We start from the raw sequence: 17918 nt of genomic DNA on the forward strand, positions 1-17918 counted from the left end.
ACCGTAGTGCTGTTGCAGCCCAATTATAATCTGCTACACTGTAATAGAAACGGAACAAATTTTCGTTTACTTCATTCTAGTGTCATACCATGTTTTTTATAAGACAACACTACACACTCACGTCTTACAAGGCGCATTTTAAGAACCAGCTGGTGCTGGTGGTGTCGGCACAATCAAAAACCAGGTGGCACCTGGGCGCTGATCGCACACATTGCTGCAGACACAAAAGTGCTTCTTCCTCTTTTTCATTACAATATCACTCATTCGTAAAATCTGATACTTCATAATATTTGTGTCCGTTATATTGACATCTTACTGTAGTGCTCGTAGCGTAGAATTATTATACCAGCAAATGCCGCAAGGAAAAAATTTATTCGTCCTTATGCTGTGACCTGGCCGGAAAATGTGACCCGTATCTGAAGCGCATTTGTTCAGTCGGCTTTGTGACCGAGCTGCTGCGGAGAGAGCAGCTGCTGTAATGCCAGAGCCATGTGGGCCACCGCGATGATCTGCGCCGCCCGGTACATCCGCACGGGAGACAACAGCACGCAGGCAAACGACAGGAGACGAAAGAGCCACGCGACCGGCCGGTAGTACAACCTGCGCAACAGATGGCGCTGCGACACCTCGGCACCAAACCATTTCACCAAAGAACAGCAAACCACTTCTTGTTGCGAACGCAGCCACTACAAGAAGTGTCCTAGCTTCCGTAAGACAGGGTATTGATTGAGGGCTCGTTTCTTTTGCTACAAGCAAACTAATGAAAACCAACAGATAATGAAGCTAAGGAGAGTATAGGTATAGGGGTATATAAGGTATATTGTCTGTTGAAAATCCTTAGCTTCATTGTTTGTTAAAGAACAGTTGAAAAATACAAGCGACGTCCCCCAATACTTTCCTTAGCTTAATTGTCTGTTGGTTTTCATTACCTATCTTCCGTAGTGTCATATGCTATGTATGAAACTGTACATAAATTTATCACTGAAGTTCTGTTGCCCCATTCCAAGGTTGTCGTTCTGCAATCTCAGTCGATCAATCGTTCAAAAGTGTACAAAACAATCGGCTCACCCCTGGGGATTCGGAACGAAAGGTTGCCAGAGGACGGCCTGTGCCAAGATCAGAAAGGTCGCGGTCGGCGCCAACGGGTCGGCCCCGCCTGGACGGGGAGACAGGGGTCCCACCGAGAACCACACAATGGCTGCGGGCAGCCCCAGGGCCGTAACCCAGAGCCACAGGTGGAGCAGACACAGCTGCAGACGCCAGCCGCAGGTCTCGCTCGATGGACCCCGTCGCTGCTCCTGAGCCGACTGGCGTGCGCACTGGTACACAAGCTGGGACGTGCACGGAGAGTACGGAGATTGCAGTCATATACAGAGAGTACATACACACATAAGCAGAGTTCATTGTGGCACGGTTTAGGTGTCCACCGAGAAGTGAAGTCAGACTAGTGATTGGGAAGGCGATATGAACACGGTCTGAATACGCTATCGCATTCTATTAATTTATTTCGAGATACCCTACAGGCATTGTGTAAGGGAAGCAGTACATAAAATGAGCATCCATTATACATTCAATATACGATACACAGGAACAACAGCAGTGCACACCACCACATAGTAATTACAAGTGAAGTGCTCAAATAACTAATCGGTTCGCATAGCTTTAGTGAAAGTTCAAACACTGGTAAAGATAAAACATATAATAGAAGATTAATCTCACAAAGTATTTTATATCGGCTCTCGAAATCAAATGATAGTTGTGTCTACACAATATTCAGGTTTGCAGGGGGAAAGAAACACAACAATATGGTGCTAATACGATAACACTGTGCATCGAACAGCACAAATAACATGGAGAGCACGGTGCCATGGTGATAAAGCTCCATTCTTCATCATAACCATCTGAAGTAGCATGCTGCAGATGTGCCCCCAGGCAAATCTTCCCAGTAGTCATCCAAAAACCCATCTCTCTATCTATCTATCAGTGGCATTACAAAAAGGACAACCAGAGAGATGAGTGACAGGCAGCTCACCCTGATGGCAAAGACGAAGCTGCCCACGAGCATCGCCACGGCAGCACTGGTGGCAACCACCAGAAGCAGCAAGCCTGTCACCAACAGGAACACTTGCGGCAACCACGGCTGCTTCTTCAGCGGTGGACTCCGCTCGGTTCCTCTTACCATCGCAAGCACACTGCGAGGTACGTAAAGTGACGAGAAGTGAAATTTGGCCGAGTCTGTAGGAATTCATATTGCAACATTGTAACTTATGCCCAATCATATATTCCAAGAACTTCCAATGAATGCAATTCCCTGCCTGTATTGTTAACACACATCACTGACATCGTTCAAATTAACCCATATATGCCCGAACTCAGAAAAAATAAGAAAACAAATATCTTTTTTTTCACAAAAAGCGTACTTCTACTCTCAAAAGAAAGCACTAGTTCTTTATTTACTGCCAGGTAAATGCCACACTCTTTTTCAAGCCATCCTATACATATAGGACACTGGGCATTAGGGGTATTATGTGCGAGTGTGGTAAGCCTGGAAACATTTCACGTGCACACCGACATTGCACTTCTTCCTCTCCATGATGTCTTTCATACAAAGCACGCGTTTGCCCGGAGAAAGCAGTCGGCACGTGGCAGCATGAAAAGCAAGCAATGTTTAGGCTTGCACACGTTGAGAATGAGGCCTGCTTGACGTGCTGTAGGTAGCGCTAGTGATCAGCTAAAGAAATAGCGATGTTAGAGCACGTCAAAGGAGCATCCTATATGTAGGACCCTCGGCATATATGGGTCAAGAATATCCTTAAAACAATGATTACCTGATTTCCCCCTTTATGTTTCATTCAATGACTGATTTGTTTTGCTTGTTGCCTTCACCACCCGATAAAAATTAAGTTATTGTTCACCATTAGCTTTATTATGTTGTATGTTGTTAAAGGTAGTAATCTTTGTGCCTCAATCATTTGCTATATTTGTATGAAATGTGCTTTGTGTTCCTTGTTTTTTTTTTATTGTTGTGTGTTGACATTGCCCTCTGAAATGTACCCTGTACCCCGAGGGTAGAATAAATAAATAAATAAATAAATACTGCACGAATTCATGTTTTTCTTTTTGTTCATGTTTAGTTTAAGGGACCGACTGAGGTGTTTTTGCATGTTGTTGTACCTGATCATTTTGAACACAGGATGAGGTGTTCATGCATGATGATGTACTTTTGGGATCAGCATTGATTGATCAAAAGGCATGAATTTTTTAGAAGAAACTTTAGTTTGAAGTTAGCTCTCGTGTGGTCTTCCTGTTCCCTCTTGTGGTCTTGTCTTTCATTCAGTAAGACACATAATTGGGCTAGTTGGTATTAGAGGTGTGCACGGGCTCCGGGTAGCCCGAAAGCCCGAGCCCGACCCGGCCCGCGGGCCGGGCTCGGGCGGGCCGACGTATTTTCACCTCGGGCCCGGGCCGGGCTCGGGCTACTTGGAGTTTTATCGGGCCGGGCTCGGGCCCGGCGCAAAGCCCGACTCAAGCCCGAAATACAGAGAATGAGCGGGAATTGTTTTCCAGCACACATACAGTGCCTTTTCCGCGACCGCCCTTTACCGCTTTTCCTTTCCAGCGACAGTGGTGAGAATGTAGCAGTTACAAAAGATGACCTCTCCGATTATCTCTCTATGGGATCGCCCTCCTGTCCATCTGAAGTTTTAGTCTTCTGGAAAAACAAGCAGCAGATATATCCCAAGCTTGCCAGGCTGGCAAAAAAAGACATTAGCAATTCCGGCGACGAGTGCAGTCAGCGAACGTAACTTCAGTTCGGCGGGCTACATAATGCAAAAGCGCCTCACTTCGTTGAAGCCGGAATCGTTGGACTGCTTGCTGTTTTTGCACGACAATTTGTAATCTGTGTAATAGAGGCTATATGCACAATAAAATGCCAAATTGCTGGAAAACGATTTTTTGTTCTCGCAGCGAACCTTCAAAAAGCCGGGCCGGGCCGGGCCCGGGATTGTGTTTTCGTACGTCGGGCCGGGCCGGGCGGGCTAGCAGCCCTTTGCCGTCGGGCTCGGGCGGGCCTTCGACAAAGTCAGCGGGCCCGGGCCGGGCTCGGGCTCAGAAATACGGCCCGTGCACAGCTCTAGTTGGTATGGATCCGTAATTATGGAACGGCGCCACGAAGACAAAATCATGGAGGAACGCACGAAACACAAGCATCGTTTCTTGTTTTTGTTTTTTCGGCGCTTGTGTTTTGTGCATTCCTCCATGATTTTGTCATACTTCATGGCGCCGTTTCGTAATTATGAATCCTTGTCTTTCGCGCTATTTGTTCAATACGAATACATAAAGTGAAATCATAGAGTCCAACATCACAAAGTAACACACAAGCTACAGGAGATGTCATAGTGAGGTGGCTCTGATTAATTTTAACCAGCTGTGATAACTTCATGTCACAGCTAAGATAATCAAACCTAGCCTAACCTAACCTAACACATAAGGGGCCCACCAACAGGCCCCATAATCAACATCGAATACAAATCGGAAGTTGCAAGGCAGATGGGGTCCAAATAAGGTAGAACTGCTAAAATAATTAGTTTGAGCAACGTTCGTGAAAATGCAACATCGGTAAAGATAAAGCATGTATATCACGAGACTGAACAGGGGCAGAAGTTCAGGGTAATATGGAAGCTTCCCCTGAACTTCTGCGTTGTTCGAATCGCTTATACAGGCCTTCTCATTGTTTCTGATATAGTATGCTTCCGTTTTGTGAACAAGCGTATAACCACTATTTCCCGGAAAACGGATTTTTAGTAAGTGCTTGCAGGGACTGACAATGCAGGCCTGACAATGCAGCAACAAATATAATGCAGTGTACCATTATTCTTAACCAATGCCTCCTTTACTAGATGCCTGTGACATCACTCGATTTCCCATCGGGAGCGGAGGTTCCTCATAGTTCCGTGCGGTCTCTGCAAGGCAGCACTCGCAGCCGACATTACTGCGACACTGCATCACTACATAATGACGCTACCTTAATAACGAAAACCGACAAGGAACCCAAGGAAGGCACAGGGTCATGGTTAAAAGACTGGGCATGCCAATACACGGACACAAGTAAGAAGTCAAGAAAACACAAACGCCGACTACAGTCGAACCCGTTTATAACGAACTCGAAAGTGTCGCGAAAAGTGGTCGTTATATCAGTAGTTCGTTGTATATGGACTCGCCCTTAAAAACGTGCGCTTAGCGGCCAAGCCATTTTTTTTTCTTTGTGCACTTTTATTAAAGTGCTAACAACCCCTTCGGTGACAAGCTAAGCCTTTTCGCGTCGTGAAGCGACGCCCGCTGCGTGCTCACGAGTAAATTAACCGCCTTTGCAATGAGCTGACACCGTTTCACCGAAGCGCGGTACCGCGGCGTCGAGCCGATCATCCCTGGCTAGTTGCGTGCAGCACGTGGCCTACTCGGGTCGCGGAGTCACTGCTGGGCCGCTTGCTGTATGCCGCATGCGCGCGTTTGTACGTTCTTCGTGCTTGCTTCACTCCGGACCGTGCACGGGTGCGGCGACTAGCCTCTTCGTTCAACACGGCGAAAACAAGCATTTTCCAAGCAACGCGCACTCGACGTCTCCGCGATGCTCTCGCGGCCCTGCACGACGATGCGCGGCGCACTTGAGTTGTCACCTAGTCAAACACGCAGTATATACGCTCGCTGTCAGTGCGTCGACGTTTCTCGGTGCCCGCGCCGCTCAACAACAGCGAGCTACTTTCGTTTCTACAAAGCGACGCGCACTTTAAAGCGGCCTCGCACGACGCGGTGGCGAACTTGCGAACGACAGCATGGCGCACTCGTACCGCCGTCAATCCGCACCATCATGATCCGCACAGTGTGTATGGTGTACGCCACACGCGCAGCCGAGCAGATATCTACAGATGACTGTGATATAAGGTTCTTGGCTATAAGGCATAATGGCACATTCATGGACAGCCGCCACCTCGCCTTCGCTCTTTTCTTATGCTTATCCGCAAAGGCATCGCCACAATCGCGCGGAAGTCATAATCACCGATCGACTGGTCTCTGCCGTTACCGAAAAGACGGCGACTTTTCGCGGCACACTGTGGCGTCGACGAGTTTAGGGACGCAGTGAACCTTTTTGCGATGGAAAGTTATCGCGGTTATCACTTCTTGCATTTATGCCTTCTTGCGTTCCAAGGCATTGTTTGGTACATCGCAGGCGGTCGTAGCTGCAGAGAACTGCGTCAGGAAAGGTTACCGTGCGAAAGCTGACCGCAATGCTTCATGCTGCCTACTATTATTTTTTTTTCCCTCACTGTCATTCTACCACTGAAGAAACGCCTGGAAAGTGAGCGACCACACTCGCAGCGTCCGAAATCTGCGTGCGGTGCTCGCCGATCTGGGTATCTTAGTCGCGAGTAAACCAGAGCGGGGCACGCGCGAGCGCGCGCCCCTGTCACGCTTTAGAAGGCCTGATTCAACTTTTTTGCGCTTCTTATGCGCCATATTTTTACCGCGACCATGTCCGAAGTGTTCGTTGTAAAAGTAGGAGGCTTTGAAAAATGTTCGCTATATCTGGACGCAGCTTCAATGGTTAGCATAGGAAAATCGTAAGTGCACCCAAATATGGTCGTTATAACCGATAGATCGTTATATGTGGGATCGTTATAAGTGGGTTCGACTGTATAACAACTCACGACTTAGTCCTAGCACGGAACAAACAAATAGCAACTAAAGAAGCCAAAGAAGCAGGACTGTTCAGATAAGCAGGAGAATGTGGAAAAGGGCTCAGAGTACTCGAAATAGAGCTTAGAATAACAGAGAGCTCAGCTAGTTGGTGCGTATTCATGGTTAAAAGAGTGGACGTGGAAACAGGGACACAAGAGAGAAGCCAAGATGCCGCGTTTGTGGTGTCTTGACTTCTCTCTCGTGTCTGTGTTTGCACCACGGCCACTCTTTTAACCATGAATACGCACCAACTAGCTCAGCTCTCTGTTATGAAAGGCGTAGGGGATGTTATTTGTAGTCTTTTAACTGTATTGTAGTAACTGCGATCAATTCCCTTCTTTCATTCGTTCGTAGTGACACTGAGTCACTTCTGACACTTGTCAGAAATGACACCGTCATTGGCATGGCGTTTACGGTGGACGCTGCCGTCCGGGACAACAGTAGACGTTGGTGTAACGTCGGAGGCACAAACGTTTGAAGCAGTCACCGCGACAAGTGCTCGCAACCGACGCTACCTGGTGGAGCGGAGGAGGAGAGAAACGGGAAAGGGCTCGAAACCAGCTTCTCAGCTTACATCACAGGCATCTAGTCCAGGAAGCATTGTCTTGACAGACCACTCAGTTTGGGCAAGGGCAGTGATACACATGCTCGAGAGGAAACGGAAGCGTACCGTATCAGAAAGAAGGAAGACACCTGCATTCGTGATATCTCTGCTCTGTCATGCAGCGAAGAAAGGGTTTACTAAGAAAAACTGTTATATTCCTTCGCGCTACATGCTTTCCAGGCTGGCACAGTGTGCCGCTTATGTTCGGTGCTGTCTGCGCACCTGCCTTGTTCCTAAATATGTATAGCGCTCACATCAAAACGTCAGGTATAACAACAGGTGCCAATGCAACTGCTCGAGATAGCCATGTCATTTCGCTAAGAATCGCTAAGGTCGAGGTTGGCTCTGATGTATGTGTACAAGTCAATATTATAACAACGCGACACGAACTGAACATCATGGGAATGAAAGTATGTGTATAGATGAATTGCAAAAAACAGCGCCATCTGTACATATGTACAGGAAGCAGCCAATGGCCGCCATTGTGCATGAGCAGTCCCATGCGTTTGGCTGGACATGCATACCACCTGGATCACACACAACGTTCAGATCCAAGTGAGACGTTTATCTCACGCTCATACTTCTTTTCACTCGCACGAGCGCCGCATTCTTACGTGTTTTTTTGTTTTCATGCACAATGGTGGCTCAGTCCAGTGTTGCCTGAACACTTTGGGGCTTTTTACAGTGTTGTTGGTATTTATGCAACTCGTCTATTATGAACCCTAAGTCGACATATTTTCTTCCATGAGCACTGTGTGTAGGCTACGTCCAATAGAATGAATCAATAGGTTAGCACTTGTCCTACGTCTCTCTTTTTGTGGCGTAAGAAGTTTGCACTTTCTTACACCTTACCAGAATGAAGCAACTAACCGGTAATATAGTGTGCTAATTAAGTCCCAGTTGTAGTACCTGTTGAGCCACATGGCAGACAGGTAGGTGCCGCCCGCAATCAGGATTCCCAGCACGTAGACCGCCCCGCATCCGATGCAGTAGAGCGAGACGCGTAGGGCGACGTTCTCCCAAAAGCTGGTCGTACCCATGTTGTCAATCACCAGAATGCCACCTTCTTCCGAGAGCCTCCTGCAAATGCGAGAGTATCACTTTGCCTTTTCAAGTTCCGCTCGCTCAAGTGGCCGGACAATTCGTCACATTCGTTGATTCAGTCTACGCGTAATTATCTTACTATGCACATGCGGTGGAACCCCGATTATACAACTTTCAGGGGACCATGCAAAATCATCGTATAATCCAGGCGTCCTAACAACGAAAAACTAAGAATATAGGCAGTCATGGTCAATGCTGTCCCACAAAAGTGTGCACATATTGCCTCAGAATGTCCGCAGCACAAACCTGCACTGTGCTGCGGGGCCAGCGTAAAATTTGAGTCATACAATGGAGGTTTCTAATACATTATTTCTATAGGGGGTTTTGCCGGGACCAACCCAATCTGTCGTAAAATTCAGGTTGTCACATGACCGGGGGACATATAATGGAAGTTCCACTGTGTTTGTTGTACATTAGTGCATGCAAGTTCTTCGTTGTATGCGTGAAAGAGATTGAATGGGAGATGGAATGGGAGTCGGAGTTCGAGTGAAAGATTGCAAGAGAAAGCGGGAGTCTGAATGAAAGATTGAATAGGCGATTGAAAGGGTGACTGATTGAAAGACTAACAATAATGTCTGGGGTCTTACGTGCCAGAACGACGATATGATTATGAGGCATGCCGTGGTGGAGGGCTCCGGAAATTTAGACCATCTGATGTTCTTTAACGCGCAGTTAAATTTAAGTACACAAGGCCCCTAGCATTCTTGCCTCCATCGAAAATGCAACCGCCGCAGTTTTCGGGATCGAAGCTGAACACCGTAACCAATGTACCACCATGGATGCTGAATGAAAGACTGGCTGAATAGGAGGTAGAATGGGAGATTGAATGGAAGATTTAAGAGGTGAACAGCAGGAAATGAAAATGCAATAACTGCACACATACAGGTGTCAGTATTCCTGTTGCAAGAACAAAAAACAAGCGTGTAGATTCCATGCACTATGGGAAACAGTGTCACATGAACGATTTTGCTGGGTACTACCATGCCCCGTAGTGATGCAACATGCCACCAGATGGCACCACCGTGATAACCTGATAGTAGTAATGACGATGGCACGGCAATGGCAGCGACAACAAAATCAAGATACAAGAACGACGACAACGGCACAATAAATAATCACAAAGGCTTGACGACGACAACGATGGTATTACGGCAACGTCGACCGTGCAGATGACAGCAACTGGCATGAATTGATGGTAGCAACAATGACGGCTCGCTAATAACAATGACGAAGACGGCACCACGACAGCAATGACCGTGCGTTGATACTGGCCGACAATGATGGCTCAGTCGTGATGGTAACAAAGAATGCACGACAAAACTGATGGCATGCTGACAACAGCAACAGCAATGACCATGTATTGATGATGGCCGACAGTGATGGCTCGGTCATGATGGTAACAAAGAATGCACGACAAAACTGATGGCATGCTGACAACAGTGACAGCAATTACTGTGTATTGATGATGGCCGACAGTGATGGCTCGGTCATGATGGTAACAAAGAATGCACGACAAAACTGATGGCATGCTGACAACAGCAACAGCAATGACTGTGTATTAATGATGGCCGACAATGATGGCTCGGTCATGATGGTAACAAAGAATGCACGACAAAACTGATGGCATGCTGACAACAGTGACAGCAATGACTGTGTATTAATGATGGCCGACAATGATGGCTCGGTCATGACGGTAACAAAGAATGCACGACAAAACTGATGGCATGCTGACAACAGCAACAGCAATGACCATGTATTGATGATGGCCGACAGTGATGGCTCGGTCATGATGGTAACAAAGAATGCACAACAAAACTGATGGCATGCTGACAACAGCGACAGCAATGACCGTGTATTGATGATGGCCGACAGTGATGGCTCGGTCATGATGGTAACAAAGAATGCACGACAAAACTGATGGCATGCTGACAACAGTGACAGCAATGACCGTGTATTGATGATGGCCGACAGTGATGGCTCGGTCATGATGGTAACAAAGAATGCACAACAAAACTGATGGCATGCTGACAACAGCGACAGCAATGACCGTGTATTGATGATGGCCGACAGTGATGGCTCGGTCATGATGGTAACAAAGAATGCACGACAAAACTGATGGCATGCTGTCAACAGTGACAGCAATGACTGTGTATTAATGATGGCCGACAATGATGGCTCGGTCATGACGGTAACAAAGAATGCACGACAAAACTGATGGCATGCTGACAACAGCAACAGCAATGACCATGTATTGATGATGGCCGACAGTGATGGCTCGGTCATGATGGTAACAAAGAATGCACAACAAAACTGATGGCATGCTGACAACAGCGACAGCAATGACCGTGTATTGATGATGGCCGACAGTGATGGCTCGGTCATGATGGTAACAAAGAATGCACGACAAAACTGATGGCATGCTGACAACAGTGACAGCAATGACTGTGTATTAATGATGGCCGACAATGATGGCTCGGTCATGACGGTAACAAAGAATGCACGACAAAACTGATGGCATGCTGACAACAGCAACAGCAATGACCATGTATTGATGATGGCCGACAGTGATGGCTCGGTCATGATGGTAACAAAGAATGCACAACAAAACTGATGGCATGCTGACAACAGCGACAGCAATGACCGTGTATTGATGATGGCCGACAGTGATGGCTCGGTCATGATGGTAACAAAGAATGCACGACAAAACTGATGGCATGCTGACAACAGTGACAGCAATGACCGTGTATTGATGATGGCCGACAGTGATGGCTCGGTCATGATGGTAACAAAGAATGCACGACAAAACTGATGGCATGCTGACAACAGCGACAGCAATGACCGTGTATTGATGATGGCCGACAGTGATGGCTCGGTCATGATGGTAACAAAGAATGCACGACAAAACTGATGGCATGCTGACAACAGTGACAGCAATGACTGTGTATTAATGATGGCCGACAATGATGGCTCGGTCATGACGGTAACAAAGAATGCACGACAAAACTGATGGCATGCTGACAACAGCAACAGCAATGACCATGTATTGATGATGGCCGACAGTGATGGCTCGGTCATGATGGTAACAAAGAATGCACAACAAAACTGATGGCATGCTGACAACAGCGACAGCAATGACCGTGTATTGATGATGGCCGACAGTGATGGCTCGGTCATGATGGTAACAAAGAATGCACGACAAAACTGATGGCATGCTGACAACAGTGACAGCAATGACTGTGTATTAATGATGGCCGACAATGATGGCTCGGTCATGACGGTAACAAAGAATGCACGACAAAACTGATGGCATGCTGACAACAGCAACAGCAATGACCATGTATTGATGATGGCCGACAGTGATGGCTCGGTCATGATGGTAACAAAGAATGCACAACAAAACTGATGGCATGCTGACAACAGCGACAGCAATGACCGTGTATTGATGATGGCCGACAGTGATGGCTCGGTCATGATGGTAACAAAGAATGCACGACAAAACTGATGGCATGCTGACAACAGTGACAGCAATGACCGTGTATTGATGATGGCCGACAGTGATGGCTCGGTCATGATGGTAACAAAGAATGCACGACAAAACTGATGGCATGCTGACAACAGCGACAGCAATGACCGTGTATTGATGATGGCCGACAGTGATGGCTCGGTCATGATGGTAACAAAGAATGCACGACAAAACTGATGGCATGCTGACAACAGTGACAGCAATGACTGTGTATTAATGATGGCCGACAATGATGGCTCGGTCATGATGGTAACAAAGAATGCACGACAAAACTGATGGCATGCTGTCAACAGCGACACCAATGACTCTATGGCGGCTACGATGGCACGGATACCGAATTACAGTGGACTCTCAGTAAACAGAAATCTCTTAAATGGAACAACTGCACCTGATATGACTGAGCAACTCTATGAGCAACTCTATGGACCTCACTAGCACAAGTGATGTAGGCTTCCTTTTCTTACCAACTTTTGAGATTTTTTTGCTGTGTTTTATTTTTAACCCTTGGCGGTCCGTTGTCGGGCAGCGCCCGACAACGCAACACGGCCGTAGCGGTCCGCTGTCGGGCCCCGCCCGACAAGGGTGTTCGTGGTTTAAATTTTGCTGTTTTCTCACCGCGAGTCGCGCGCATTTTTTGTATACATGAAGGGCCATCTCTTGAGGAATAAGTGAGCTTTGTTTGTTGAGGTTTTACTTTTTTGACACTAGGGTGCAGCACTATGATCAGCACGGGGCCTAGAGCGTACCCACTCGCGCGCGCGGTTTGCTGAGAAGCATGGCCACGTTTTCACCGCGTGCGTTTTACGGCGGTGCTTTTAGCGAAAGCGAGGATGACTTTAGTGAGGAAGAGAATTACGTGCCTCCACCAGACAGTGATGACAGTGATTCGACAGAAGTGAGTGACGAAGACGACGACGGCGGCGGTGGAAACCTGCAGTAATAACCCTGGCCTGCACACAGGGGAATGCTTTGAGCGGTATCATACGTTGCCCAAATATCACTAAAAGAGTTGCCTGCAGAATGCAGGAGCAAAAATAAATATCCTGTGCGTTTCTCTTCCACAGCTTGTGTTTTTATTCGCGGCGCCAGAAACTGGCGAAATAGTTTCGGACCGCTAGAGCCGGAAAGTGGGTAAAGGTTTTGGACCGCAAAGGGTTAATGCCTCTCTCGCTTTATATGCTTGTTCTTTTCTGCAATAAACTTTAGTTGAAAGTCAGTGCTCCGTCTGTCGTGTTTGTTCCTCTCTTTCGTCCTTGTCGTTTCCGCGCTGTTTAATTTTAGTTTGATATGATTGCTTTCGTACCTTAATTCTGCCCCCCTTTTCGTCTTTCAGTAAACGGAACTCCTGTTAAATGGAACATATTTTCCTGGTCCCTTCAGGGTGCGTTTAATGAGTCTACTGCATCGTACTTCAAAACCATACTGCAAGTTCTATCTTTCCTAGGATGCACAGCAAACAATGTAATGCAGTTAATAGGTGTTTTAAAACCACACTCACCGAAAGAAGTACTCTACCAAGCTGGCCAGCAAAGTGAGTTCCAGGAAGGTCTCAGCCTTCTGCAGGGCACAGTTGAAGTCCAGGCACACACCTGCGGGTTTTTTAAAGTTGCAATCCATGAGAAAACCCCACTTCTATCAAGATATAAGTTATGAATATCAAGGTCTAAGCTGACCTGTTAATACTTGGCGCTAACACAGCACCGTGGTACACGGTTCGCATCGAGCATAAACTTGTACAACGTTAACACGTACCAGACAATCATGTTAACATTCCGTAATTGCTTTGCCAAGCATCAACTGTCCACCTGTTTAAACCAGGTGCCAAGATACAAGTATTCTAATGATGCCACTATACTGTAACATTGACACGAGAAAGCAACACATTGATAAAGCAATAATGCAGACATCAACGTGCAAGCAGTGCCATGCTAAATAATGTTCACAACAGGCACCAACATGGCACAGCGTTGAGACATACCGGGCAAACACTGTAATGGTAATGCAAAGCGTCAACATGTCAATGAAGCTACGATGTTCACAGCAGGTGTCAAAGATGGGTACGCTCTGGTGATGACACCCTGCTGTTATTACTGACACTATGAATCAGCACATTGAAAATCGCAATAATATTTATAACAGACATCAACACGTAACAACTGCTATAATATTGATACGAGTCATAACAAGCATGTCACTATGCTGTAGTGTTGACACCAAGCATCATGCTGAGGTAAAACAAGATAAAAGCTGCCTGCACATTTCAATGTTGTCATGACTTGCGGCTAATTGAAATCGTGCCGAGGACCGAGTTCACATACCTGACGTATGCGCGGAGAACAGTTGCTCGGCCAACAGAGCCAGTGTGATGGCGATGCAGTACGAAGGCACCATGGTGATGTGTCGCCTCATCATCTGCAACAGAGAAGACAAAAAAGATGAGAATTGAAATGATGTCTGTGATTTTACGTGCCAGAACTGCGATTTGATTATGAGGCCCATTGTACAGAGGACCAGCGCTACAGTGCTAGTTCTGTGTATACGTGTCTGTTTTTCCTTTTGCGCGCTTTCACCTAAGGATACGTACCAACTGGATCCCATTCAGGCGCTATGAAGTAGCTCTGAAGGCATCCAGCGGAAGCGAAACTACTGCTTGTCGCAGCCTCTGCCAACGATACCATAGTTGCTAACGATGCGGTCACAGAAAGCACCCACGCAGCTCACATGCGCCAAGTAAAAACGAAAACGAAGCAAGTTTGCCGCAGCCGCTGAAATCTTCGTCACCAATAACACGATTGCAGGCGGTCACCACTCTTTTCTGAAGGCCTGTGGCCAATGAATGCAAACAGGCATGAAGGGATGAAGTGTTCTGGCTTTCTTGTCGTTACCATACAGTTCAAACTGAGGATGCTATTGATGCAGACTGCCCCAGCTCACATTTTTGCTATATTATGTTGCACATTTGCAGTGCTTCATGCACGGCACGCTCAAGCAGCGTCCGAATAAAACGGGTTGCGGCAAAATATAACCGAATTAACAAGAGTTTGATGCCGTTAGATTATCAACATATTTTCCTGGACCGAAAAACACGTCCAAATTATCCGATTTTCTAAATTAACGAGCTTTCACCGCATCCATATTTGCTATATCGAGGTTAGACTAACCAAACATGAAGAGCGGTTAATTTTCAATCGTGCAGTGTTAAGGGGGGACACTGCTCTTAAGTTTTTTTTCTTTATTTCTTGATTGATTTTGATGAAACTTGGCGACCTTATGTATATTTAGGCGCTGATTTCGAATATGCAATTACTTTTCTTGTATATTGAGTAGTTTTTAAAATACAAAATATTTGATGTGCCTTTTGGGGAGCAATATTATTTCTAAACTGACTGTTACAAAGTAAATCAGCATATCACGATAATCTGCAATCAGAACTGTGTGCAGTGCAACAAAAATGGATGTTCTAAACCCATTTGAACAAAAGTTATGCTATGTTGAACATTCATGAGGGAGTCATTTTCAAGCTAGAATTTCACTCGTGAATGTTCAACATACCATAACTTTTGTTCAAATGGGTTTAGAACATCCATTTTTGTTGCACTGCACACAGTTCTGATTGCAGATTATCATGATATGCTGATTTACTTTGTAACTAACTCTGTTTAGAAAAAATATTGCTCCCCAAAAGGCACATTAATTTTTTGTATTTTACAAACTACACATCATACTAGAAAAATAATTGTATATTTGAAATGAGCACACAAATATACATAAAGTTGCCAAGTTTAATCAAAATCGATCAAGAAATAAAAATTTTTTTTTCAAGTGCCCTGTCCCCCCTTAAGGCTCGTTCACGGCAAAGGCGGAGCGGCCAAGTGTTGAAGCGGATTTGCAACGCGGTTAGGCGACGAGTGCGCGTACCTGTTCAGACTGCATGGCTCGCCTGGCTGCCCGCGCCGCCAAGGAGGCGGGGCATCTCGCGCTTTAGCGGACGTGTCACCATCACGTGGCACTGCTTGTCCACCCGAGTCACCCGAGCCGCCTGTTCGGATTTCGCGCCACTTGCAGCTCAACTGGGTGTTTACATCAGCGCCACCGCCACATGGCGTTCTGATTGGCTGGGGCAGATCGGAGACCCACGGCAAGTGTAAAAAAATCGGTCCCCCGAGCGATATCCGGCTCGCCGCCCCATGTCCCGCCCACTTTCGCCAGCTGGAGAGGAGGTTTCCTCCTCTACCTGCTTTCCCACTCGTCCTCTTTGGCCACTCCGCCGTCTGTGTGAGCGCCTTTACTTAGGGATGGGCGAATATTCGGGCATTTCGAATATTCGAACGAATATTACAGTATTCGAATTCGCTTCGATACGAATTTAGATTATTCGAAATTTCGAAGTATTCGAAATGAACGAATATATGTATAAATTTGACCGCACATAACCCCCTGTAAAGGTGGTTTCACTGCAGCATCTGGTTGCTGTGCCGTGAAACAACCCATCCAGGAGAAATCTGCACTGCCGCGAAGCCACACTTCAAGGTTAAATGTACATATCTTTTTAAGTTTAAAAGCGTGCTATATGGGCTTATATGCGCTAAGTATAGTCATTTTTAAATTGTAACGTATTGCACCACTTATAAATGCTCATTTTTCTTAATAATATGCGGTAAATACGATTCGAACTATTCGATTCGAAATTATTCGACCAAATCACTATTCGCTTCGGATTCGCTTCAAACCTCAAATTCACTATTCGCCCATCCCTACTTTTACTGTTTACAAGTGCCCACCTGTCCCAGGCTGGTCTTCCAGGCAGCCTCAGCACGAAGCTCGTAGCTGCACTCGGGGTCCAGGTACAGGTGCAGCTGCGGCGGTGGAGCGTCGCTCCTGCCCGCGTCACTCTGTACGTGCACAAGCATCGACGTCTCCTTGGGACCACGGCGCGAACCCCTACGAAAGCGCATAGCATGAGATCAAATAAGGCCCTTATCACTCACTAAATTCCTATTGTATATTGCTAACCATTGATATTGATGTGCACTGTATACTGTTTCGTCATGCAATTTTTTCTGTACTATTTGCTACTTCCCACACCTGCTATATCTCCTCAAGGCTTCAGTATGTCCAAATGAAATAAATAAAAATCAGTAAGCAGAAACAGCTGAAACGAAGCAACTGCCTCAAGTTTGGTTAATTTTGTATTTGGGTGCTGCACCCCTACGCATGATTCTCAATAACTGAAAACTCCTCATAAATGAAACGCACTGCTGCATCCATATTGTACTATATGGTCGCCTGGATGATGTGTCCAGGCACTTGATGAATGAAACGAAGGGGTGGCTTTACTCCAGCTGTGAGAATACCAGTCAGCGCTGTGGACATTACTTAGAAATATAATTTCTAAATAGCCTCCACTGTAACTGCCTCATTATTTTGCGTAAGAGCTTGGTGGCGGTGTGGAGTTCATTTTCCCGGTCCTTTCAGGTTCCGTTTAACAAGATTCTACTGTATGGCAGTTACATGCGCTTCCAAGTGCAAGTGACAACAGAAACAACGTAAAGAGTGCAAGAAAAAAGTGACCAGTGCCTGCATACACGGGGTACTGGATGTGAAAGAAGAGGTCCTCCATGCCCCAGGGGACCAGGAACCGGACAAAGCCATCACCTTCGTGCAAGAAAAAAAATGAAAAAAGAAAAAAAGATATTGTGAGTGACAAGACAGTTGGAAACACAGGAACCACACTCAACTCTCTAATATTGGAATTCCAATGGCGGAGTCACAGCAGGTTCTGCTTGTCTCAAGGCAACTTGTTTCAATGACTGAGTGAGCACAGGAGTAAAGTGTCCGAATGAGAAAGTGGGAGGAGATTCGGAGCGGGAGTCACTCCATGGAGCAGGTGAAAATCGGTGGAGTAGAGTGGAAAGCTCTGCAACACATTGCCCTTCACACGTTTACCTG

General features: G+C 46.5%; 1 protein-coding gene across 1 annotated transcript in view; it reads right to left on the reverse strand.

Moving 5' to 3' along the window:
* Positions 1-301: 301 nt before the first annotated feature.
* The window catches only part of LOC119400257 (GPI inositol-deacylase), a 41316-nt gene continuing 23699 nt past the window's right edge, over positions 302-17918 (reverse strand). The window contains exons 14-21 of the mRNA XM_037667268.2: positions 17555-17624; positions 16751-16910; positions 14288-14381; positions 13468-13558; positions 8252-8422; positions 2033-2192; positions 1069-1331; positions 302-600 (exon numbers count right to left, since the gene is read on the reverse strand). Coding sequence (XP_037523196.1) covers positions 432-600; positions 1069-1331; positions 2033-2192; positions 8252-8422; positions 13468-13558; positions 14288-14381; positions 16751-16910; positions 17555-17624 — 1178 coding nt within the window. The 3' untranslated portion in view covers positions 302-431. The remainder of the gene's footprint in view (positions 601-1068; positions 1332-2032; positions 2193-8251; positions 8423-13467; positions 13559-14287; positions 14382-16750; positions 16911-17554; positions 17625-17918) is intronic.

Source organism: Rhipicephalus sanguineus, chromosome 7 (genome assembly GCF_013339695.2).
Source record: "Rhipicephalus sanguineus isolate Rsan-2018 chromosome 7, BIME_Rsan_1.4, whole genome shotgun sequence".
Taxonomy (NCBI): domain Eukaryota; kingdom Metazoa; phylum Arthropoda; class Arachnida; order Ixodida; family Ixodidae; genus Rhipicephalus; species Rhipicephalus sanguineus.